This window comes from Drosophila obscura, unplaced genomic scaffold, assembly GCF_018151105.1.
Source record: "Drosophila obscura isolate BZ-5 IFL unplaced genomic scaffold, ASM1815110v1 contig_179, whole genome shotgun sequence".
NCBI lineage: Eukaryota > Metazoa > Arthropoda > Insecta > Diptera > Drosophilidae > Drosophila > Drosophila obscura.
In genome coordinates this window covers 5,638,472-5,664,454 of record NW_024542766.1, presented here as the reverse complement: position 1 = coordinate 5,664,454, position 25,983 = coordinate 5,638,472, and the positions used below count along the sequence as shown (strand labels likewise).

The 25,983-nt window shown below is 41.4% G+C and overlaps 5 protein-coding genes across 5 annotated transcripts; 1 reads left to right on the top strand and 4 right to left on the bottom strand.

The window, feature by feature from the left end:
- Window positions 1-2,244: 2,244 nt before the first annotated feature.
- Window positions 2,245-4,304, bottom strand: LOC111082873 (pickpocket protein 19). The gene is made up of 5 exons (XM_022379107.2): window positions 3,342-4,304; window positions 3,125-3,257; window positions 2,969-3,022; window positions 2,640-2,882; window positions 2,245-2,576 (listed from the first exon to the last, which is right to left on the bottom strand). The coding sequence occupies exons 1-5, from the start codon at window positions 4,302-4,304 to the stop codon at window positions 2,245-2,247; spliced, it is 1,725 nt and encodes a 574-aa protein (XP_022234799.2).
- Window positions 4,305-5,410: 1,106 nt separating this feature from the next.
- LOC111064701 (pickpocket protein 19) lies at window positions 5,411-7,103 on the top strand. The gene is made up of 4 exons (XM_022352456.2): window positions 5,411-5,613; window positions 5,669-6,257; window positions 6,314-6,902; window positions 6,973-7,103. Exons 1-4 carry the CDS (start codon window positions 5,411-5,413, stop codon window positions 7,101-7,103), a joined length of 1,512 nt encoding a protein of 503 aa, XP_022208148.2.
- Window positions 7,104-7,800: 697 nt separating this feature from the next.
- LOC111082885 (ficolin-1-like) lies at window positions 7,801-8,924 on the bottom strand. The gene is made up of 3 exons (XM_041592366.1): window positions 8,836-8,924; window positions 8,212-8,771; window positions 7,801-8,158 (listed from the first exon to the last, which is right to left on the bottom strand). The coding sequence occupies exons 1-3, from the start codon at window positions 8,911-8,913 to the stop codon at window positions 8,017-8,019; spliced, it is 780 nt and encodes a 259-aa protein (XP_041448300.1). The 5' UTR covers window positions 8,914-8,924; the 3' UTR covers window positions 7,801-8,016.
- A 1,406-nt stretch (window positions 8,925-10,330) lies between these two features.
- On the bottom strand, window positions 10,331-11,092 carry LOC111064700 (proteasome subunit beta type-4-like). The gene has a single exon (XM_022352455.2). The coding sequence runs from the start codon at window positions 11,090-11,092 to the stop codon at window positions 10,331-10,333; it is 762 nt and encodes a 253-aa protein (XP_022208147.1).
- A 12,108-nt stretch (window positions 11,093-23,200) lies between these two features.
- LOC111082872 (neprilysin-4) lies at window positions 23,201-25,606 on the bottom strand. The gene is given in 2 exon segments (XM_022379106.2): window positions 23,201-23,712; window positions 23,714-25,606. Coding segments are annotated over 2 exon segments (1,974 nt in total). The 5' UTR covers window positions 25,334-25,606; the 3' UTR covers window positions 23,201-23,358.
- Window positions 25,607-25,983: the final 377 nt, after the last annotated feature.

The following is a 25,983-nucleotide window of genomic DNA, read 5'->3' as shown; positions in this document are numbered from 1 at the left end:
CTGCCACATGCAGCGCACCATTTGACGGTTTGTGCGCTGACAGCGTAAATATTTTACCAACTCAAAAAACTAACACCTGGATGGATGCCTCACGGACTCATGGAATTGCCTTCCTTCGTTCGTTCCAGCCATTGTGTTGGCATTGAGTCAATTTGGCCGCTTGACATAAATCAAATGTGATAATATTTTTATACAATATTTTCTCTGCACTGAAATGCTATGGAATTCTTGATTTCTTCTCACGCTCGACTGCCTTTTCGTGTGCCAGTAATTTGGTAATCTTTCCACCACACACGCCCCCACGCCCCACACACACACAGATTGACTTTGAATTTCAATAGGTTTCGCATCGATTGTGTGGTATAGTATATAATTTAATTTTGGTGGATATTTTTGGCTTGCTGATGGTGGGAGACTGTTAAATATGTACGCTTTCAGTTAGGAAAAACCTCAACAAAAATAGAAACAAATGCAATATTAAGGATAGTTCCAACAAAAATAAGATTTAATGAATTTATGGATGTGCAGGAAATTGCTATCTATCAATATCTATATTGGCTATAACCCCGATAAATTTAAACAAAATCAGTATTTACCTATGAAAGATATTGATTTATTTAAGCGATCACAGAACAGATTTATGTGTGAGTTTTGGTCCAAGAAAAAATAAACCTTTTTGTACATTTGTATTTAAACATTTTTTGAGAGTTATTTTTATTTGTTTAACATAAATTTAAAAGGAAAAAAATTACTTTTCACTTTTTAAAATACAAATTTAAATTATAATTCTGATTTTATTAATACAAATTATTTATTATTTAACTTTATTGAAATTGAAATTTTGATTTTAATAAAAAATATTACAATCAAATTTTTTTATTCTAAAAATTACATGTCTTATTATTTTATTTCCTCTACTTTTTAGGGCATTTTTCGATTTTTGGGACATTCATATATATGTATGTAAGTACATGCATACATAATACTAACCTAATACTACTTAAACGATTCCATTACCAGTTGAAATTCTGTATTTTCTTATGTACAGAACACAGCAAAATAGATCCAAGCATTCAAATATATCTACCAAATTGTTGCTAACAATCTATCTAGATTCGGAATAAATATTCAATACATTTTAAGACATGATTTAACACGCATCAGAAGCGATATATTAAGATATTTAGTTCTCTAACATTTTCTGATTTATTATCTTGTTCATGGCCCCAAAAATGGTTCAAAGTACACACATTTAAGCATTTGTACCTAACTTTAGAACCTTTCTCGCCGTGTATGGCATATGAAAAGGTAAAAATCTTTGCAAAAAAAAACAACTTTAGATGAATTTAAAGGTTGAGTCATATAATTTTTTCCTGCAATTTCACATTGCCACTATAAAAATCTACCCCCGCTTATCAGTCTGTATGTCTGTCGGCAAGCGATTTCCACGCCTCCTTTGGGCCACAGTAATAAGCATAATAATGCCGTCGCGCCATTGAAATGATAAATGATTGCCTGCTGTTTTCACACACACACACAGACACACTCATATAGCGCGCTGAAAATGTGCTGAAAATGCGGTGAAAATACGTATGTATAAATAAATAAAATTATGCATACGCACTGTTGTGATTAAATGGAAAGGGCACTCGCCTTCGGCTCCCAAAGGTACCCACAAAAGTCCTGGACCTACGACAACAAAACAAAAAACTTTTGGTTTAATTGCAATGAAGCCGACTTTGTGGCTGTGGCTGGAGCATAGAACCTAGAACTAGAACCTACCCAAAAGCCAAGGGAATGTCTCAATAAACGAAAGACTGTGGCAAGCAATCCGCTTGGGGAGCACAACTTAACCTCAATTTTGATTAACAATGTCGTCTGGCAATGAAGCTGTCAACGTGCGGCCAGCAGAACCTCCAGAGTAGGAGGCAGGAGAACCCAAAGGCAGACACTTCCCCCCACCACCCAACCCCACACCACTCTTGGGAGTTCCTTCGTTATGTGGTTTGAATGGAAGGGATAGATGGATGTTTGGATGGTTGGTTGGTTGGTTGGTTGGTAAGGGATGCCAATGGTTCTGGGGCAAATTGCAAGCCTGAAAAATGAGGACAATTTGTTTGTTGACTTGTTGGCAGCTGGTTCTGGGCCCCACCACAACACTTGGCACTCATGCCACACTTGCCACACTTGCCACTCTTGCCAATGATTTCCTGAACAAATACAAATTTTATTCGTGTGCATTATTCATTTGCTAATAACATGCTTATGGGCGAATGTCAGGCGTTGCCAGTTGTGTAGATTGGCGGCCTTTTGTTTCAACGTTTTCCGCTGACTCTGCTCCGTTTTAAGCTGCATTAAATACTGCTCCAACAGCTGACTGGGCATGGTCTGGCGAAAATTAAGTGTGGGCGTTGCCGTAGAGTCGATGCGTGTGGCCATTTGTCGATGGGCAAGCCAACGTTGACGCAGTCCCTCGATGCCATAGGCGGGTATTTCGATGCACAGAAAATATGCCAATTCCATGCCGCTGATTAACGAGCAGCCCAAAAAGAGACCAGCAATGCCACCAAAACTAACTGAAAGAAATGTGTGACATTTAAGCGGGGCATCTTTGCTGTTTCTCTGCTCTCTTTGCTTACCCATCAGATCCACCCAACCGAAGACAAGACTGGTGCGATACACCATTATGGTCTCGAAGCGGTAATGCACATCCAAATCCACATATGAGTAATTCCCATAGATATCGGGCGGCAGAAAGGCGGGCCGGACATCGCAAATGTAGTTGAGGGAGTAACAATTCCGAAAGCATTTACAGACCATGCCCTGGAAATTGTTGCGCACAAAGCCCTCCTCCCCGGGCTGATGTGAGTACCGAAGTAGGTCTAAGGATGGATGCAGTACAGTAGCCTGGGATTAGAACAAGTAGCCTAGCTGTATGGGCTGGACTGGGCTGGGCCTGTCTACGAACCATTGTGCTCTGCCAGGCAGAGTAAATCCTGTGAACGGCACGACCGATACTGGCCTGGAAGCACACGAAGCATGTGGCACGTGGCACAGGAAATCATGAAGGTTTTTAAGGTTTTTTTTTTTTGTTGTTGTCTGCGGTTGAACGAAACGTGCTTACCGGGTGGAAAGAGCAGGTCCATTGTGCAATTGCAGTAGCGCACTAAGTACTCCTGATGGCACTCCGATTGGCAATTCTCAATCATGTAAACGTAGCCCAGCAGCGACTTGAAATCCTGGCTCGTATGCTCGTCCTTTTTGTTGTTGTTTTGTTTTTGTTTTTTGTCAAGAGTTTAAAGTTAGAGAAAACTTAAACGATGACTGAATGCAATACTCACATCGAAGACGCACTGTCGCTGATCGGAACGCACTCCACGCGTATCATTATCATAGAAATAAATGATGGGTTCAATCTCCAGCGTTGTCTCCGTATTTGCGGGTACATAGAAGGGATTCTTGTGCCAAACAAACGGCTCTGTGACCATCACATCGATGCCCTTTTCGTTTTTTCGGCCCGGCCAGTGTTTATCCACCTGCAGGAGCACACGCACGGACAGCGCGCTCATGGGACCAGCGGAACCTGTACGCCAGGGCCACATGGGATCCAGTAATTGCATGCGCCTGCCCTCGATGGTTTCCAGCGAGTTGAAGGCCCAACACAGTCCGTTCTTGCTGCGACGCTTTGAGAAGATCTCACAGCAATTGTAGCCATAGTGCCGCCACAGGCAGTCGGTCAGTAGTTCGTCACAGCGCCAGCTCATAAAATCCACAACCAAACTGAAGTTAACGTGACTCAGAAGCTCCGTGGGCTGATGGCGCAGTCGCTCAAAGGACTCAAAGTGCCCGAAACTAACGTCATCGTAGCTGCCAACAATCCGTTCAAATAGATTCAATTGTGCGGCATCTGTAACATTCGGCAGGAATCTGCTCTTGGCCTGACCCAAACGATCCCAATTGAGGCGATTCCGATTGCAGATGGTGATCACCGGATAGGGTATGCGATATACCGGATATCGGGTGCTGTCCACCACCGTCTGGAAGTGTCCCTCGTTGTAGCGCCGCGAGAGTATCAGGCAGACATAGACGGCGCCCAGAAAAGCGCTCACAAAAGTGCACAGCCACACGAATCGTTCCCAGCGACTGGCCCGCGCTCCCAGCAGCCTGTCCAAGCCATGAATCGTGGTCCGTTTGCCAAATCTTAGAGCCAACTGCCAGGCAGATTTTCCAAGCTGTTGGGCATAGCGACGGGCCAGCGATTGCTGTGGCTGCGGCGGCGGCGGCGGAAAATAAACCAGCGTCATGTCGGATTTCAACCAACTGAATCCAACCAATGTGACGGATAGCTCTTTTATATCGCTTTTGGCCCCCCCCCATATGCGTGATGGCGTTTCATTGGTAATTAGATGCCGTTTAGCGCCTTGTCATGTTCTAGTACTAGTGCTACCCGCTGGTGGTTTTGACGTGTTTGGCTCCTATTAACCCTCAAGTCTGCCACTGTCGGACTGCCGCTAAATGTCACGCCAATCGATTGCATATCCCCCAAGAGATTTGCATCCCACCCGGTATCCCAAACGGTGTACGGAGTACATGTGTCAAGCTAATTGGCATCGAAATGAATTCAATTGAATGCAATCAATCGCAAATGATTTGCACACAACGATTAGAAAGCACTCACAATGGAGCAGCCCGAAGAAAATTTATGGAAGTTCAGGTGGACGATTGGGTACCCTTTAAATTTTTATTTAATGTGGTTTTCCCTTCAAAATAATTGATAAGCGCATTCTAAATGACTCACACCCATAATCGCTATCGATATTATTATCGATAACTGCTTATAACACGATAATATACAATTATGTCTTAAATAAAATTGTTTTCAATACTGAAAGCTACGAAATGGTGGATTTTTATGAACATTAACGCATTCAAAATGATTTAAGCGACTCAAAATCTCTAAATTGATCGATTTTAAATCGAGTTTATAGAAGTTTTAGCTAGGGAACAAGGCTTTTATGTCTGCAAACTACGAAATGTTGAATTATCATGAATCGTATCACATTCTCAATAAGCTAAGCGACTACAACTCTCTAAAAGTATCGACTTTAGTCTATTCGTTTTAAATCGATTAGAACTTAACCGGTTTTCATATCTGACAGCTACAAAATTGCAGATCTATTGCACACTAAATTAATTTACCGACGCCAAATATCACTAAATCTATCGTATTAAATATCGATAGCGTGAATTATGTCGATAATGTTAAACTTTTAACCGTTCTATGCGGCTAAACTCAGCCACTGGCAAACCCCTCAACACAGGAACTTTACCCAAAATATGCCCTAAAAATCCAGAACCCACCCAAAATAGTTCTATAAAAGGCAAGCACCCCGTGGCAGAGAACTACAAAATGTACGCCAGTAAAGTGGGAAAATTTCAGAGCCGACTGCCAGTGGTGGCATGGCGTGAGTGTCAGGATGCAACGGAAGGATCAAAGGGCAGCAAGCCAGAAGCCTCAACAAACTGGATGCAATTACTCGATAGCTATATATCCCGATCGCATATACACGGTTTATATGTTCTGTTTTTACCAACCATGCGACGACGCATGCGGTGAGTAAAAGCAAAATCAAATAGCTCAAGTTTACGCCAAGTTTTTCCGCTCTAGAGTTCTCTGGTCTTTGGCCTTGATGTGCGCCTGCTCTGTGCTGATTTATGTGAGCTATCTGTTGGCGGAGCGCTATAACAACAGGCACTTTCAGACCATAATCGCCCACTCACATGCCCCCATCCAGCAGATTGCCTTTCCAGTGGTCATAATATGCAACAAGAATCGCCTGAATTGGTCACGATTGGCAGAGGTTCGAAGTCGATACAACATTACCGCAGCCCAGGAGCCACTGTTCGAGCGCATACTAACCGCCTATGATGGTTTGAGTTTCCATCGATTTAATGTCTTTGATTCGCTGGCGAATCAGCCGCTGCAGTCGCTCAATCATCTGAATTTCACGCAGATTGTCAGCGATATGGCCTGGCAATGTGATGAGATCCTGAGCGATTGTAGCTGGCATATGGCCGCATGGAATTGCTGTCATCTTTTTCGGCCACGTCGCCTGCCTTTGGGTCACTGTCTGGCCTTCAATGAGCTCGAACAGCGACGCAATGCTGCCTATGGCATTGGTACGGGACTGTTGGTACGCCTACAACTTCACTCAGATCACCATGCACCGGGGAATCTGCGTTCCAAGGGATTTATTGTGTGTGGAATCCTTGCTGAAAGCAGAATAGCTACTTATCTACCTATAACCCACAGCTCAACGTGGTGGAGTCCTCTGTGTGGTTTGGTGATCCCATCGCGTTGGTGCCACACACACGCACCAATGTGGCGGTTAGCGCTGTCTATCATTACTTTGATGAGGCAACCCTGAGCCTGCCCTCAAGTCGGCGCCGCTGTGTGATGGACTACGAGCAGGAGAGCGATCACTTTCACACTCTGATGGGGCAGAAGTACATGCAGGAGAACTGTCGGGCCGAGTGCCAGCAGAGGTACCTGCTCCGCTACTGCAACTGCACCTTGGACCTGTTCTATCCGCCCTCGAATTACACCGCCTGCCAGGCAATCGATCTGCCCTGCCTTGCGGCCCACAATCACTTGCTGCAGAACATTGAACAGTCCGGCGAGCATCCCTATGTCCACACAAAGGATGCGGGTCTCATTTGCGACTGTCTGCACAACTGCAAGTCGCTGACTCTCGTGACGGAGCTGCGAAAGAGCGTCCTGCAGCCATGGCAGCAGGTCAACGCATCGCTGGTCAATGGCATGTGGCTAAATGTGTTCTTCAAGAAGCCCTCCATGTTGATCTACAAAACGAATCTGATCTACACTTGGGTGGATTTGTTGGGTATGTGTTGAGATTATCCTACAGCATCCTGCAGCATCCTTATCTCGGTATCGTATCTTCTGTGTCACAGTTTCATTTGGTGGCATTTTTCAGCTGTGTCTCGGCTGCTCCATGATCAGTCTCCTTGAGTTTCTCCACTTTGGACTGCTCCAAGTGCCGCGATTTTATTGGCAGAGGTTGAGGCATATTAAAAGGAAATAAATAATAATAAATATTTTCGAAAATTATCGTTCATGGCAAGAGATTAAAATAAACATTTTAAAACGACTTCACAATTGATTTTCAAATGATTATAGAAAGAATTCCAGAATATTTTGCGGTCTGAAAACAGTTTCACGATTTACGAGGATGAGGATTCCAAGTAAAAAGCTTTGACATTTTGTTTCCATGTATGGTTCTTATACTGTATAGAAATTCTGACAAAGCTTGCGCCAAAGGTTTTCACAAAAAGCTTTTAAAGTCCACTGAACAAAAAAATGTATAAAACATTGAGTTAATTCAACTGTTACTGTTAGCAGATGGATTATACAAAATACATTAACATTTACATGCCTTGGAACTAAGCAAATAGAATATACAGTGGAAGTTCGGTAATTGGAACCACTTGGTTTCTCCTGGGGTGTTTCTAGTTTCTGAAAAGTTATAATTTCTGGAAAGAAATTTTTATTTGAAAGAAAATTATAAAAAAACATTAAAAATAATTGCGCCAGCAATATATAGTTAATAAAACAACTAACACAAATTTCCACAGGCTTATCAAATTACACATGCATTTGACCGAATTGTATACAAGACGAAAATTTCGAGGATTCCCATTTTTATATTTACTTCAACCAAAAAGTCAAAGCTGTGTGGGCAATACAAAAATTCTTCGCCAATGCAATAAAATGCTCGGTTCTAATTTCTGGAATTCTCTAATTTGTGTGATGCTCTAATTTCCGAACATCCAGTGTACAAAGAAATTAAGAAAATATAAGATAGATTATAAAACGTGGAATATCGAAGATGTCGTGTAGCAAAACAAACATATTTTAGCCACTTTCCTCCCTTAACTTCCTGTCATTACTTTTAATGCGGAATTACAGGAATACGTTGCAGTTTAATATTTATTTTATTATTTAGGGCAAGAGCACTTTGGACGAACCATCATTTGAATTGATTTATAGGAATAGCCAGATCCGAGCCAAGTATTCCAACATATTCCCTTTCCGTTCATGCTGGATACGGAACCATTCACATAAATGCCGAAAAGGTTACTGAAATTGTGCGATTAGAAACAATCATTAAAATAGAAAATGTACAGACATACCTCCAGGTACAATGGTTGAACCACCAGGCTCCTATGCGTTGAACTGCACAGTTACCCTGATCATTATCGTTGTCCCTGTCGAAGGTGGAAAATTTGTGATTTTTGCTCTCAATCATCGAATCACCCGCATCTCCAGTGAAGGCGCCCAACTTTGACATTCGATATAATTGATTTTCACTTTCGATATGGAACTCATCGTATTTGGCATATCTCGTGTTCCCCACGAAGTCCTCCAGGTGTACGTATAGCTCTTGGTTCTGTGACTTTGTAATGGCGTGCAGCTTATCCAATCCTATGAAGAAGTCGCCTGTGATGTCACCAAATCCTCTCTTGTACCCATCCCAGTTGCGGTAGAAATTCAGCTCCTTGTTGGTTCGACGGGCGATCACAGTCCAGCCAGGACCCGCCATCTTTGCATTGCAGAACACTGGGAAGGGATCTAGTTCCCCTACCTGTATTGTATATATACCATGGGCACTGGAATCAATAGGACAGTGGCTATACGGATAATCCAAATACAATTCTTGAATATCAGTTCTGTCCGTTTCGATTATGACACGCTGTAAGAAGATTTTTGTTGGCTTTTTTCAAACTTCCATCTTATGAGTACACTCGAAACTTTACCCCTTCAACATCCGCCAATCCTGTGATGCTTTTGCAGAGGAAAAACACCAGCAATCCGTAGATCCACTTTGACTGCATTATAAACGGCTGAAAACTGACTGGAGAGTGCCGTGGAGTTCGTTTTATATCGTTTTCTTATCTAGATTTGGCGAGAATTTTCTTATTGCCCAATTAGAATTTAGTGTTTTGTGTTTTTTTGGCACAAATACTTAATACATTTAACAAACCCGTAAACGTAGAATAATATATATAATTATCTTATCACTTAAGTTCTTAAAAATCAACATAAGTAGACTGCTCGAGACTACTTTTGGGTTGTATGGCTGTGTTCGAGGCAGCCGCTGGCAACAAGCTCTTTGCGCTAATCAGCACTCTTCATTTAAATGCATGCTCGCCTTTGGTTATCTCGCTCGACCACTAATCGTAGATAATGCCTTGCTGTCGGAGCATAGCCCGAGTGCATATCGTGGGTGGTCTGAGTGGCTTGCACTGCCCTTGAGATCGGGAGTCGAAGACTAGGGAGAAAACTGAACGGTTCATTGAAGTCATTCATTCATTGTATTGAAATTTCGATATAAATGTTCTATAACCCTTCACCACGAACACGCGGCTTGAATTTGTCGCTATTGAAAATAGTCGAGAATAAAGTCAATTTTTAAATTTATACGAATCGCTCCTTAACATATGGCTATCTTACAAATTTAAAAATGAAACACCATCAAAAACATTTTAAAAAATTAAACAAATAGTTTAGGCGAATGCGTGCTAATTAATTAAAAACTTTGTAACTTTGTCGTTCTTTGAACAATTAAAATGATAAGTGAAAAACATATAATAAATAAGTAATAATAAACAAATAAAAAAATAATTCATGTAATAAAAAAGTTTGCACTAAAATATAAGCATAAACATTTAAATAGTGATTTATACAGAAAGGTTTTTACAACAAGAATATTCTGTCAATCCAGATTAAAAATCTTCAATTAAAGTGTTAAAAAGTTACAATTTTTATATGAAGCTTTGACGTGTTGTTGCTATGGTTCTATTACTGGATAGAAATTCCGACAAAGCTTACGGCAAAGGTTGGTTTCGGGGAATTTTATGCTTTTTGTTTGGCGCTTGCGCTCTCAGAACTTCCGGAACATAGAATTGGTAGAACATAGAAGATAGAAAATAAAATATAGAATATTGTCTATGATTTCAAACTAATATAGAAGAATATAGAACATGGAATGTACTAAAATATAGAACGTGAACGAAGATAGGATACAAAACGTGGAATACCAATGATAAAGGACACATAATAGAGCCAGGTTCCGCTACTCTACTCGTGGGGGCGCTTTAAAGCTTAATTTCGTTTTTATTTATTGTATTTATCGATAAATCAACGTCAATTTGGGAACCCCCTATATAACCCCCACCATATTTAACATTAATTAATTAATTTATTATTTGTATGTATGAAATATTAAAAATGAAAAGTTTGCTTGGAGATTTAAATCGTACTTGAGTTTGAAATGATGTTCTTAGTCGCCTGCTCCCCTTTTTTGCGACGGGCAAGAGTCCAGTCTTCGTTGACTTTGTAGGGTCCTTCGATGTGGCATTCGTTGGCGTTGCAGACGCCCACCGTGTACTGGGTAATTGCACAGGGATCGCGGCACTGTAGCTTCCCCATACATGTGCGAATCATGCCCAAAGCCTCGGTCTCCGTGAAATCCCGCTCCTGGGGCTTCTTGTCGCGCACCATGGAAATTACCAGCTGCCGGGAAGGTCCAGTGGCTGCCACATAGTCATCGGAAATGCTTTCGGCACTGTCAATGAGGGACAGGTAAGGTCCTTCATTTGGCTGCATGCCACCCACAATTAGAGCCACATTCGTGGGTTCCATGGCCATGCGACGTGCACATAAGGTATTCCTCAACCAGCAGGCTAGGGCCTTGGCCTTCATCTCGAATGCATCCTGATAGATACGATCCGAAATGACCTGCCTTTCAATTGTGCGCCTGTACATTTGGACATCGTGAAAGTTGCCACCTCCGCCCATAATAATCTGCTTGTTGATCTTGTAGACTCGATCCACATCCTGGTACCGAGGCACTGATGCCTCCGACACCGCTGTATCGGCAGCAATGAGTACTCCTTTGTCGTAGCGAATTCCAATGACGCAGGATCCCATGGGTATGGGCTGTCCTTCTGTTTCAACGCCAATGAACTCGTGGGGTCCCGTGCTGGGCCTTTCGTAATCTGGATGGAACATTTTTGTAGCAACTGAATTGAATGAGAATATTTTTGGAAAACTAACGTTTTGTTTTCCCTGGATGTATTGATGTACATTTATTAGAAATAGCTTGGCCTGCTTGATGCATTCAATATCGCTAAGCTTAATCGATTTATGATATGAAACGAACAATGGAATATTACTATATTCCGTTTTCTTATCTTAATTTTGCTCTTATCATATCAAGTACTACTCTCTTAGCGGTCTTTTAGCAATTTACAATAATATTAATCCCTAGAGAATCCACCATATATAAATATTTATGTATGTAATATTCTCCAAAAATACTTTTAATTTTGGTTAATGAAGGGATCTATATCATTATTCCACATCCGTTCTTACTTACTGCCAAAGCTTATGCCAAAGTATTTTTTAATTCCATTTGAAGTTCTGATATTTATCTTTCATATCGGCTATTTGATTTCCAGCCATCTTTATGAACATCTACCAAAATATATATCTATCTCATCGTCCTTCTGTTTTTTTAGTGAGTTTTTAACGGTTTATTGACTGGCCGCGGGCGGTGTCTTAACTGCTGCAATGTCGCGTTTGCCGCTTAACAAGCTGCGCTGCCGCTGCCGCTCCATTCGGATGTGCGGTTTGGATGTGGCTCGGGTGTCTTGGGGGTGTCCTGTCGAAATTACGCTCATAAACGTGACTTGACATAATAATCTGGCTGGCGCGATTCCGACGGTTCCGACTCGCCCGCTGGCTTTGTCTTTTGCACTTTTGCCTTTTGATTTGTCGTTTTTTTTTTTTTCCTTTGCCCTTGTTGTTCCTTCTCATTCCATTTTCTGGGTGCACTATATATCCCACTCTTTCCTTTTTATGGGGTAGGGGGCTTCCAAGGTGGCGTTAATTTTTTTGGTGTTCTCTTTTTTTTTTGTAATTTTTTTTTTGCGGTCAAGTTTTATGCTTTTTTTTGCCCTCTCTTTGGGGTCGAATATGGCAAAAATTTCATTAGTTTTACAAACAAGCTAACAAACAGACCAAGAAACAAATATTTGTGCTTGAATTTTTTAACAGTTTAGCGGCAGATTTTGTTGTTGTTGTTCCTTTTGATATTTTCCCCAGCTCTGGCGAGTTTTTATCTTGAGAAACAGGGAATAAAAGAAAGCAACGACCGGCTAAAAAAAAAAGGGCAAAAGGCAACGGTTGGCACCATCTGGGGTTATGGTCCGGTTCCAGGTTCCAGGTGAAGCCAACAGACTCCAGGGATATCAAGTAAATAAACAGAAAAAACGTATCAAAGAAATCGCAATGCGAGGATTCGCTGCGAAATAAATAAAGTGGAGAGGTTTGGACATTCTCCACATTAAACTGAATGGAATGGGCATGGTCTTAAACGGTTTTGGAAATTTTAAGGATAGGATAAGGAATGTTTTGAATCTGAAATACTCGTACTACCCAGAAATGTACTAAGGTTTATGTAAATCTTTAATAATAATATAATCTTTAATAATATAATAGAGAAATATAGTATAAAAGTAATACAAATTTATATAAAACTAAAACAAGAAAAAAAAAAAAAAAGTTTAATAACCTATCTAACTGACTAAGTATAAACAATTTCTATACAAATATAAATACTAGAAGGATAATGTAACAATTTATAAGGATTTCAAGTTGGACTTATTTTTGAACGAAACCTCTAGTTCTCATAGAGAATAGCACAGTGTATGAGACTTCCAAGAACTAGTTCGTTTTATTTCAGATTCCAAAAGATTTTGTATTCATATTTTTGAGCTCAGAACTAAGATCCTAATGAAAACGAAAAGTTTTTAAGTTCTTTAGACGAGTAGACGAGTATATCCATGTTAATCCATCATGTCACTCATGTACCCACCCTCTTTGCATCCCACCCTTGCAGAGACTAGACAATTATCCAAAACTAAACCAACAACAACAAGCAATGCACAAAGCAGCAAAAACAAATTCGCTCTTAGATTCTCCCAGCGTAATTGCTCACTACCAAGGATTTCTTAACTTTTCGCCGCCGCTTTAGGTCATTGAAAATAAAAAAAAAAAACTTCAAATTAATGCTTTAATGCACCTTTTCTATGCTAATGATCTTATCAACCAACGCACGCACTTCGCATTTTCCTCCCACGCTTATTGCAGCGTGTGCTACAATAACAACAACATTAACAGCACAAACACAGTGCAAAAGTAAAGCCTCTCTTAGATCCTCTCCGCAAAGCTGCGCTCTTTCAAGGAATACTTAACTTTGGCCACCCGCTTCAGGTCATTGCACAGCAACAAGTGTGAAGAGAGAATCAAAGGGTAATACTCTTCAACGAAACTCTTGCTGCCAAAAGCAACAACATACACACATAGCAAATGCAAAATCACTCTCAAATGCTCTCACCGCCTACGCTCGTTCGCCTTCCGAACCGAATGTTGTGGGAAGAGAGAGAGAGAGAGAGAGCTAAGTCAAATTTAAGCTCCCGGCGCAGATGCACGTGTAGGGCAGTTAAATGTCCTGAAAAATAGTGAAAAATGTGCGGAAAAGTACAAAAAAACCCGTCTGGTAAGTGTAGCAAGTTTATAACAAGAAAATCTGCCGAAAAAGTTTTCTGAAGAGCCGCAAAAGTGATGAAAGGTGTTTAAAAAACTAAGAAAATGTCAGCAAATGTGTGTGGAGAGCCAAGGAATAAGGAACAATTGTAAAAAAAAACGGGCCGTAAATTGGCAATTGCGTCGCAGTTTCAGCGCTGCTTCCCACGCTTGTTTCCAGTGAAAAGAAGGCGAATTAAAATAACGGGACCAGCTTAAGTTTTTTTTTTGGGAGAGTGAGAGTGCGTGCATGTGCAAGGCGTCAAGCAGTACAAGTGGCAAAAGTGTGTGAAAAACGCGGCAATGAACGCTAAACTACATTGAGAACAATACATGGCAGAAAATCATAAGTAATGGCATCATAATAAGCTTGACATATTTTTGCGACCACCCTAACAATCGCATCTCTCTGGTGCCACAAAGTTACATACAGATGTATATATGCCCGTCTCTTGAAATGTATGGCATTTTTATTATACATTTTGAATGTTTCTAATTTGCTAGGCCACTCATGTGTGCACTGGCATGATTTAATAATATCTAAACAGAAATCTGCGACAACAACGTTTTTGCGGTAATTAGGTGGCACTGTGTTGTCCTTTGGAGCCGCGCACGCCCCGCGGCCAGGACACCGTCTACCCGTCTAGCGTCTAGGAGTCGCTTGGTCAGCGACGCAGCTTTAGTGAATTTATTTTTTATGTTTTGAGTGCCACAACTGTAGGTGATAAAACAGTGGAAAGTGCGGCATATGCGAATATTGGGTGAATGAGTTTTGTAGTAGATTCATTTATTTTTAGCGCAAAATTAATGGAAGGATTTATTTGTAGCTGAAACAAATGGACCACCGATTGATACTTTAATTATAATTGAATTTAAATTAAAATTAAAATAATCATCAGCTCATTATCTACTAAATTCTCATCAATTTAGAATGAATAAAATCCCGCCCCAGTCGTAGCTAAGCGCTCTCTCACGCTCTTCTAGTCTGGATTCATATCAGAAGAAGATCCTCTCCATATCTTCGGCCATTCGCAGCGCATTTGCAGTTAGTCCTCTGTCGGACACAGACTCTCTCTCTCTCTCCCCTTATCACCTTGTCTCATAAATTATGGCAACGAGGTTACTTTGTAATCAGCAAATTAACTTTATCGCCAACGGCGCTTTATGAATGTACCAGTGGATGGTACACCCACTTGCATGGTGGGTGGGACGCTTGGTATGTTGGCGGTGTTTCCTCTCGCCCCACCTGACCTCTGACTTCTGTCTGTGCAAAGGGGGGGAAAGAGAACTGGCTGCCCCCTCCCATAGTGTGTGTGTGTGCAATTTTAATAAATTCTTTTAATATATGAACAAATCAGTCATTAAATCATGCGGAAAGGCAGACAGGCGGACAGGCAGGCGTTTTCCTGTTGGATAATCGAAATTTGAATGTTTGCACTGTGTGTGGGTGTGGGTGTGGGTGGGGACGGTCACATAACTCATAAGCATCCCCTACTCCCTCATTTGTTTCGCCTGCGGTCCCTATATATCCTCTCTGTCTCCCTCTCATCCCAAATGTATCTGAAGGCCTCTTCCAAATGTATCTGAAGCCCCCTGCACCATCTGTATCTCTAGCCGTACCCTCTGGTTGGTCGCGATTTGCGGTGTGTCGCGGTTTTGTTGGCACTGGGGATAAATACAGAGATAGAGGAGGCAGTGGCAAAGGCAGGAGTGTGGCAACCAGCACATGCGGTAATTTACCTAATTTTCAATGCCGCTTTCCCCACCCTACCCATCCACATTTTTTGGTGCTAGGCTGTGGGTGGGGCTACTGATTGGATTTCACAGTATTGTACCCCCATCTCAAAGCCATCCACAATCCTCGCCCGCCCTGCCGCCATTCGTGAGAGTTAATCGAATCTGCCTTTTATGTTGACGCATTTTCATATCAGACACAATCCTGCCAACCAATTTTCTTGTTTGCATTCGATTTTTCACTCTTGAGGAGGGGCTCGGATGAGGGGACGATGAGGATGAGGATGAGGAGGCCTACCCCCGCCTTCTTTTGATTCACTAATTTCTGGCCATAATGCAAACAATTTTGTAAAAGAAACCTCCCAACAAATTTGTTTGCCAACGAAATTTTTTTGTTTTTACCAGAAATTTAATGTTGTATCATAACACTTGCGTGCGAGGCTTATGCTCTGTTTGTGAAGGCCAGAGTTACCTTAACGGATACCTCATTAAAGTTACCTTATCTTTCAGCTGAAATCTTAGGAAATTACTGTCCAGGAAATGGACCTCTCTGTAGAGAGGACTGGGGCACATCCTTTGCACAGAATTTTGTTAATAAGAAAAAGGCAGGAGCAAATGGCTGTCAAAATGTCAACAGCAAGTGATTTTAATTTTATTAAGGGTCACAGTCACACGCGTTGTATAGTATATTTATATATGTATGTATATCCACCTGCCAGACCCAAATCTAGGAGTGGCATATGTGTTGCCATGAAGGTTTAATAAGACAAGGATTATCGCCAAGGCATTATTTCAATCACATACCAAGTGTCGAGTATTTAGCAGACAACACATCGCCCCAACCAATACCATTCCCATTCCCATTCCCACGGATGTATTCCCACGGTTGTGTATGCCCCATGTCAGCTGAGAGGCAGAGAGTTTCGCTTCCCCTAAAAAAAACAAAAAAAAAAAAGCCAATAAAAATACTTTGTTTGACAAATAAAAGCCACAGTGAGAGGAGCTTTGGCGATAAAATGTTGTAAGATAGCCGACTGCCTGGCAGGGCAGGGCAGGGCAGGACAGGGAATACTCTCGTAGGAGTCTCAGTCTGAACTCTCCTGCCAAATGCCAGTGTTACTGACAGGTCACATGTGTATGTGTGTGTATGTGTGTGTGTGTGTGTGTGTGTGTGTGGGTGTAGTGTTTGTGCCGAGTCCTCACATCGTTTGACTTTACGAGCCAGTCGAAGTGCCCCAGCGACCGTTGGATGTGTCTGCTGCTGCTGCTGCTGCTGCTGCAGCTGCCTCTAGTACGAGTATACCTTACATCTGGTGTGGGGTATTTTGCTACGCTCCTTAAACTTCAAATCTCTGGGATGCCATTTGTGCTCTTGGCGTAAGTACGGAGATGAATTCTTAGAGTATTGACAGTGTCGTTTTATTTATTATAACCATTTTGCTATTTGATTTCGACTTGCTGCAGCCTTAGCGGATCTTCTTGTTGATGTTGTCGACAACTGTCCCACGTCTTTCTTCGCTTTTCTGTTTGACAATAATCAAGCCTGACGACTTTGCCATTTCATATGTTTGCCAACATGAGAGACGGCGGCCAACATGAGCAACGGCGGCGGCGGCGGCGGCGACCATCACTGATATGTTTGTGTGTGTGTATTGTCTCCTCTGTTCGCCTCTGTCTTTTTCCGAGTATTAGTACATGTTTTCATACAGGGTACAACTGGTATTTAGGGGTATATTGTCTGTTGTTAGGGAGGTGAAGAAGGCGGAATAATTATTATAGCTTTGAAACAGGAGCTCTAGAGATAATCGTAATATCTCGGATCTGTAGGTTGGAAAAAGAATCGAAGAGTATTGGGTTTCCACAGTTTTGAGTATATAAAGGGGAATACTTAAAATCCTTATCGGCTAACTACATACATATATTAGGCAGAATAAGGAGTGGCACCCAAACTTTTCTAGATATTCGGGGATAATATATCAACCTAAATACCATAAATAATATCGATTGCATTTTTATTACTTTATTTGTATTAATTTTTAAATTTTATTTTTATTATTGTGTATTAGTTGTATTTATGCCTATTATTTATTTATTTTCTTTATCTATTTTTTATTTATTTGGATTTTTAGTAGAATGAGGAAACTATTTCTTCCACAACTTATTTAATACAAAATTTTGTTTTCCGTGATTCGGATATATGTAAGATTCATATGAGGTTCATAGACATATATCTAGATTTTGAATTCGCATTCTTTATTAACATTCTTCGTAGCGGGGGTATCCTTTATTCGAAACATCAAATATAATATTATATTTTTGTTTTGTATACATATATTTTTTCCGCGCACATATTTGTACTTAAATAGACGACCCCGTCTATCACTTGCTTCATCAGTTGCTCCCTCATTTTGTGACTTTAAACGATAACTTTAAAGTCATCTGTGATGTCATCGTCATCGTCATAGTCGCGTCCCTTTCGTGACTTTTCCTCATGCTGTCGGCTTCCTTCTTTCAATTTTTAAGCGATGGCAGGCGCGGGGTAAAACTAATTAACATGCAAACGAGGAGAAGGGAATACAACAAAATACAAAAAAAAATGACAGCCGCCGTTTTTGGGCGGCAATTAAAATGGCAGAACAACTTTGGGGGGAGGTGAGGAAGCCTCTCAAGCACGTTTCGATATTGGAAAATGTTTCTGTTACGCAGATACTGTATATTTGTGTGTGTGTGTGTGTGTGTGTGTGTGTGTGTTGTGTGCATTGCATTGATGTTTGCAACCAATGCACACAGGGAGAGACATAATTACAGTTGGCATATTAATCAAGTGGTCAGAATATTCTGTAAAGCCTGACTTGCCTCTCTCTCCATCTGCATTTTCCTACACATATCCGCAAACTGTGTCTCATCAAAATTGCTTTGCCTAACGGCTTGTCTGTTAGTTAATTGCAGTCACTAACACATATAGATATATGTACTCTCAGACATGCACATTCGCACAGAGAGGGAGAGAGAAACACACACGCAAACACACGCAGAGAACGCTCAAAATTTCAATATATGATTGCATACTTTCGGGCGCCGAAATATTTTGTCGGCATTGGAAAATATGTACGTTTGAATTGGTTATGCACCACCCTTCGTTTTGCTGCCCCATTTGATGGTGTGTTTGTTTACTCCCACTCCACCCGCTATCACCATAGTGTGGAAAAAACTCTTGCATTGGTTTGATGGTTTTATATTCTGCTTTTATTTGATGATTGATGCACTTTCAAGCCATGTTTATTCCTCGTAGCTGTTAGCCATGTATTGCATATGAAGATTGCATATGTTACTGATTGATTTTGAAACTTGGAAGGGGTTGTAGATGAAGCTATCATAAACTTTGCCTACATTTATCTACTTTCAAAGTTGGCAATTAATTCAGAGAAAATTGTACATATAAATGGGGAAATGATGATGTGTATATCTGGATTAATAAATATACTAATAAAACATTACTTTTAAGACTATTACAAAAAGCGAGTAATCAAAGGAACATTTTTGCATCAACTAAAAATATATTTATGTGCTGTAAAACTTAGCAATGCCTTTTTAGACTATTGTTTATACTGATGAGCATAATAAAGATAATAAATTTTACAATAAGTAAATTTAGAAAAGTATATAAAAAGATATATTTAATTCGGTGCTCTTTTCATTTTTTTTCTTTCAGATATTGTCATAGACAAGCTTCTTCGTTTTATTAATGTTTTTTAATGTACATAAATGTATATGTATTTAGATAACTAAGGTAAGTGTATTGTAGTATTTTTTCTATTTAAATCTTTATCTTTTATCTAATCTTCAATTTCCATTTGATTAATTTTTTAATAAATGTTCTGTAAATGTGTGATGCTCTTAATTTAACAAAAAAAATTAACAATATATTTAAGAAGTGTTTTATCAGCGAAAGTTACATTTTATTAACTCTGCTTTTATTTCTGCTCTCCAATTACTCATTTTAAAACAACAACAAACTAAAAAAAGAGACTTTTTTCGTGTGAAAATCAGCACGTGTGTCTGTCTGTCTCGGTGTTTGTCCCGTTGTTTGTCTCGCTGTCTGTCTGTCTTGTTTGTAAGGCATAACAATGATGCCAACAACAGCAGAAGCAGCAGCAGAAGCAGCGACAAAAATCAGTCGCACCGATAGGACACAACTCCATAGTTAGTCAAACAAACAGAGGGACATGGAGGAGACAACAACAGCAAAATGGCAGACAAACCAATCCACAAAAATCCCACCAAATGTTGAAAAGCATTTACAAACATTGTGGTCGCTGAAAAAATACTCTTGTTAGAGAGAGAGAGGGTGAGCGGGAGCGCGCGAGGCAGATACGAATACAGAGAGTGTTATATAATAAACACATGCGGCTTGGGGTTTTTGCGGACTAACTAGACTGTCGTACAGAACGGACGGACACACTGTCAAACATTCGGGACATCAGACACCAGACGGTGGTCAGGCGGACATCAGACACCGGACGAGCGGACCACCAGACCAACGCTGCTGTCAGTGACACCAGAACGTGAGAATCGCAGCCGCAGAGATTTGGATTTTGGATTTTTATTGGTAGAGCCACCAACGACCGGCATTATGCGCATTTTGTTTTGAAATCAAAGCAGCGATCCCTCCACTCCACCCTCTGCTCGTTCTCTCGACACTTTCTTTGTGGGTCGATTAGGAGGTATAGGTGCAGGTTATCGTGGAATTTCGGGTGGAATAAACAACAACAAAAACAACAAAAAGAGGCAATTAAAAGTGAAACAATATCAGGCATAAAAGTGAAGCAGAAAACCCGCTGCCAACTCTTTAGAATAATTATTTATAGCCTTATGTAACATTAACTCATTATGTCGAACACTTTGCGAATGACGATCCAATGGATTGTAATTTCATCATTTCCCCCGCAATAATAATTGCCTCTCAACAATCAATCGGCAATCATGCAACACGTGTGAGACATACAGACACACAAGTCCGGCCGGCAACCAAAAGAGAAAGTGAGAGAGAGAGAGAGAGTAGAGCAAACGAGTGAACCCATTGGGGGCACACGTGACATGTGACATCAATTCCCGCCAACGTACAGTGCGGAACAGTACAAGCAGCACGATTCAGATTTTATATTGTGGCCTTTTTGCTGATACAATTCTCCGTGTGGATTGCGTCATTTGAATGTGTGCAAATTGCGCTTTGCGAAGCGATTTAAAATTAAACTTAATTATAAACCGAAAGCCCAACAATAATGCTGAACAGGCCTGCCCTGCCCTGCCTGCCTGCCGCACAACCAATTTGACTTACATGAATGAATTGAAAAGCCCCAAGCCCTCGGACTGATAAGCCACGCGTCGTCGCGCGTCTCAGTCGGTCGCGATTCCAATGAAATCGGTAGTTAGGAGACCCAAGCAAATCGCGCGACTCAGCATAATGCCCCCCGAGTACACAGTGGCTAGTCGCTAGTCCGACAAACGCCAGACACTGCTAGACATTCGCATTAATTCAAGTGTGTTCTCTTCCTCTCTCCGTGTGTGTGTGTGTGTGTGTGTTTGTGTGTGTGATTACTGAAAACTTGGGAAATACTCATTACAAGTGCCGCAGCTATGGTTTATGGATTTGTTAAACTACTCGTACTCATACATTGATTTCCAATCAATTGAAGTGCACTTGAGATAATATTCAGGAACTAATGAACCTATAATCGGTAGTACGTACAATTGCTAAGAGTTTCTTGACTCATTCCAAGTGTTGTACTTATTTTATAGATCTGTTAGAGTACTTTGATTAGGAATAAGTAGTAATGAACTTAAGAGAATGCTCAGGGGAATATTGAACCCATATTTTATTAATATAGTTTTTATTTTATTAAGGATTTCCGACAATGAATCAGTTATCATTTATTTCTACCAAATACGCAGAAAGTTATGCACCTAATGCACCTACCCTACATACATGCATACATATTATGTATGTATATGATTGATTCTATAGTTAAGGAAACGTAATGCTGTTGATTGATAAACGAAACGTAATGCTGAAACGATTAGCTGAACAGAAACTCTGCGTTTTTTTTTTTTTTGTAAAATATGTTTAAAGATTTTTTTCATATTCCTATGGTTGCTTCTTAAAATATTCCGGTATTTACAAATCCACTGAAACATACGAATATTATAATTCTTGCACGTTTCCAGAGCGCTTTAATGGTGAAATCTTTAAGAGATCCAGTAAACGCTTTTGATTTGAGCTAAAACTCAAGTTGAACTTTAGTCTGAAAAGTCTTCATTGATGTTTCTATTCATGCAACTGATATTTTGCTCTCCCTTAAAAAGCTTCTGCAATTTCGCTTCGTCAGCAAATACCCTAGACAGCTAGACAGCGACTCGTCTGTGTGTGTGTGTGTGGTGGGGTGGGGTGGAGGGGTGGGATTGAATTCCCATTTCTGAGGTTGACCCAACTCCCATTTTGGTTTTGTCATTTTACTCACGTGCATCGTGTACCGGGGCCATGTTGTTAATGGTCTATTAATGCGGTTGCCAGGTGAAGGCATACCGTTTGAATACCCATGCCGCCAAGCCACGCGTCGTATGAGTAATATGCGCAACGACCTTCAACAAGTTGCCAAGTGAAAGCCAAACGACATCTTTCCCCCTGCTTTTTGTTCGGCATCGGCATTCAGCATCTGCGTTGGCTTCGGCTACGACTGCGACTACGACTGCGACTGCTGGTGCTCTGTTGTGCGGCAGGAAGCGTGTTAATTAGCAAATACATAAAAAAAAGCATGCCGGGAAATACGCACATAGATACAGGGCACACACGCACACACACACGCATACTCTGCTATTTCGCGTGAGTAGTAGTTGTGTGAGTTTGCTGTTGCTGTGTTTCGACTGGGAGGTACTGCCCGGTTTTTGATTTCAAGGCATGACGAAACAAATCTTAGTGCCGCTTCTGCTTTTTTTTTTACTTCAATTGGTATCGAAAGTGTGTTTTGGCTTTGTTGAGTCTATATATAAGGTGTATACACTTCAAATGTTCACTTTATAAAATTAATACTCATAGTTAGCATTAAAATTCGATTTTGTCTGTATTAATAAACTTATTTCGGGTACCCAACGCGCTTGGAGTTGAAATATATGTTAAAATTCATTTAAGTACAAAGTTGGGAACCGAAGGCTCCTAATTTATATATAAGAAATTATTAATTTATAATTTAATTTTCATATTTTTTCATAATGTTTTAAAATTAATTTCAATAAAAAAAAATAAAAATAACATAAATAAAATAAAAAATAATTTCCACAGCTTTGAAAGCAGATATTGTATAAATTTAAAATTTATTTATTTTGTGTAGTGAAAATATTCTCTAATCGGAATTGTTGGGTAACTTTTGTGTCTAAAGCCCACACAATATTTGATGGTTAATTCCCTTTCACTTAGCACCCCGTAATCCATAGATAAATTCTTCTTTCTCCGCCACAAAATACTGGCGCATGATCCACTGTTTGGATTACTTTCACACGTGGTGCAGGCATCTCGTAATCCATAGATATAACCTTACTTTTCAGCCTGGGCTGTTGCTGTTGCTCACGTTGCGCCACGTAATTGAAAATTAACTTGTCTGCGACGCTTCGCCTGCAATGCTCGACATTATGCGTGCCGTGCCGCATAGCAAACAAAAACTAGAAACCAAAATAGAAAGAGAAACAGAACACACAAAAGAAGAGGTGTACAGTGTTAAAGGTTCCTAAAACAAGGAAATTTATTCACAATACTTGAGAGGGTGTGGGGTTGTTTTGTTGTTGTGGGGGGGGGGAGGCAACTAATTAAAGCTATGCACCGGCTAAACAATAAACTAAATGCTAAATATACTAATCGATACATATATATATATATATATATATACATATATACTATAGATTGGCTACCAAAACTGGCATTGCTGGGCAGAATTCATGGGCGTGCCCCTGGCACACTGAAAGTACTCGGAAAACTCGGGCATTTGACTCAAGGCATAATTGAGGCGCGTGCTGCCCATGTCATGGTATCTGTCGCCCTCGTCACCGCAAAAGAAATGCGAGAACTGCAGGAAATAGTATCTGCCATTCGACTGCCGGATGCTCTGGGCATCCTTCATGTAGGTGCGAAATGCCAGGCGGGATCCACTGACATCCGAAGTGCGTTCATTCAGCACCACAGAGCTGTCGTTCAGGCACCTGACAGCCTCCACATAGAGCGGCTGCTGTTGCAGCTGCTCGCCGTAGTCACGCATATTACCCCTGCACATCGTAGTCCACCAGATCCGTGTCGAAGGCGTGCAGCATCTCGTGGCCCAAGGTGTTGGCCAGATCCCCGTAGAGCATGGCGGGCCACAATTCCGAATGGTAGAACGGCAGCTGAGCGTACGAGTACGGAATGATGATGATATTGCCCAGACAATAAAAGTAGGGCGTGGCATCGATATTGTCCGTGAGATCGGGCGAATGATTGTTGAAACTGTACCAAATGGCCTTCTCTGCGGCATCCGGATTGGCATCCTCCAGCTTGGCCGTCAGCGCATAGTAGTAGAGCAGGCTGTTCAGATGATTCTCGTGAAAGTCGCGACCCACCGTCCAGCTGCTGTCGGCAGCCCAAAAGAAATCCTCTGTGACATTTCTGGGCACATTGCCCACATTCAGGCGCATGCCCAGCACCTTTGTCTGCAGCGCCTCCACCAGGCCGCGGTTTAGATTGAAGTTGTTCTGATCAAGCGTACGCACCAGCTGATCCTTCAGCTCTGTGAAGACACTGTGGATGACACGCTCATCGGATGGTCGCTGCCGTGCATAGTACACCCGCTCGTAGGCATAAATCATGGGCAAATAGAGGGTGCGACGCATGTGACGAATGCAGGCAATGGAGAGGGACTTCGATGACGCCAAAGGAGACGCGGACAGGCTGCCCAATGGATTGTGTGGCAGCTGCAGCAGATGACTGAGAAATCTAGCCAGACTGTACAGATTCAACAGCAGTCTGTCCTGCCGATTGAGATACAATATCAGCTGCCTAATGGCCGACAGTTCGTCCACCTGAAACGAATGATCAGCGTTCACCGCTGAACGATTGAGCTGTCGCTTCAAGGCGCCCAACCAATCCAATTCCGGGACTCTTCTACGAATCTCCTCCAGCGTTAGGTTGTGAAAACTATCATCCGCAATATTGGGCTTGGCCAGTCGATTGAGATGTGCCTCCAGTGTAGCAAACATCTCTTTGAGCTGCAGAAAATCCAAATTCCGCTGTGGCAGTGCCTCATAGATCTGCTGCGTGAGATTCAGACTGAGATTGTGATTGTGCGGCTGTATGAAGATCATGTGCTGGCTGATGTTGTGATGCCGCACCTCGATCTGCACAAAATGATCGTGATAGCCATACCGACCCAGGATAGAGACCAGCTGCATCCAGTGCGAGGTATTCAGCGAGGGCAGTGGTGGCAATAGCTGCAGATACTGCCCCAAATTGGGGCTCCTCAGAGCCGTGCAGCTCTGATAGTGTGTCAGCAGTTTCTGTTGCATGGGATAGCCATGTTCCGGTGCCAGTGGATCTTGCAGAAGACGCAGAAATAGGTCCTCAAAGCGTTGATTAATCTGTACCTCACTTATCGTTGTCGCTGTGCCACCTTCGCCGTGAATGCGCCGCCAATTGCCACAGGCATAGGCATAGAAATCCACACAGGGATCCACATCTGTACGCACATAGCTCTCCAGTCTGCGGATGTGCTGCCAATTGATCGAAGGATCGCATTGGCTTTGGTACGGGCAGCGCTGATTCAGCTGATAAGTGGATGGCATTGCCTCGATGGATATCGACAGCAGCAGCAACACCAGCAGCAGCACAAAGAAAGTCCACAGATCTTGCGCCATTTCTTTAGCTACCAAAAATTTGGTTTGAAATTTCTTCACTTTTTAATTAGTTTTCACTTGGCTTTCTCCCCTTGCTCTCTTTTTCTTTGGGTTATTTGTTCCAACTTGCAATTGCTGTAGGCCTTTTGATTTGTTCACTTTGTGGATTTTTAATCGCAATCATGTCAAAATTTTCTATGGCCAAAAAATGTATTTCACAATTTCACGCGGATCGTTTTTGTTTTTTTTTTTGTTAATTTCTGATTTTGGATTGGTTTGCTGTTGCGCGTTTGCCGCTTGCTAAAAATCAACTAAAAACTCGTTTCACGCGGTTCCGTTTTTTATGTTCATTCTCGCATTTCGCATTTCCATTTCCATTCTCCCAATGTGTGGCTCGGGTGGGTCGGCTTGGTCGGCTTGGTCAGCTCCAAACGAAATATAAAACCCCCATATATTACTCGTAAAATCACTCTTAATTATTCCTCAATCCACTGTCCGCTCGATTTTCTCTGTGTGTGTGAGAGATTCTTGCAGCTCGGCTCTTTTTTTCGCTTGGTTAGCTGATAAGCGCGGAGCGCTTTAAATACGTCTTTTCTTTTGGATTTCTTATCTATTGGAAATACACTGAGCGCAATAAATGGAAGGCATTTTCGAGTAGAATTTTATTCTCT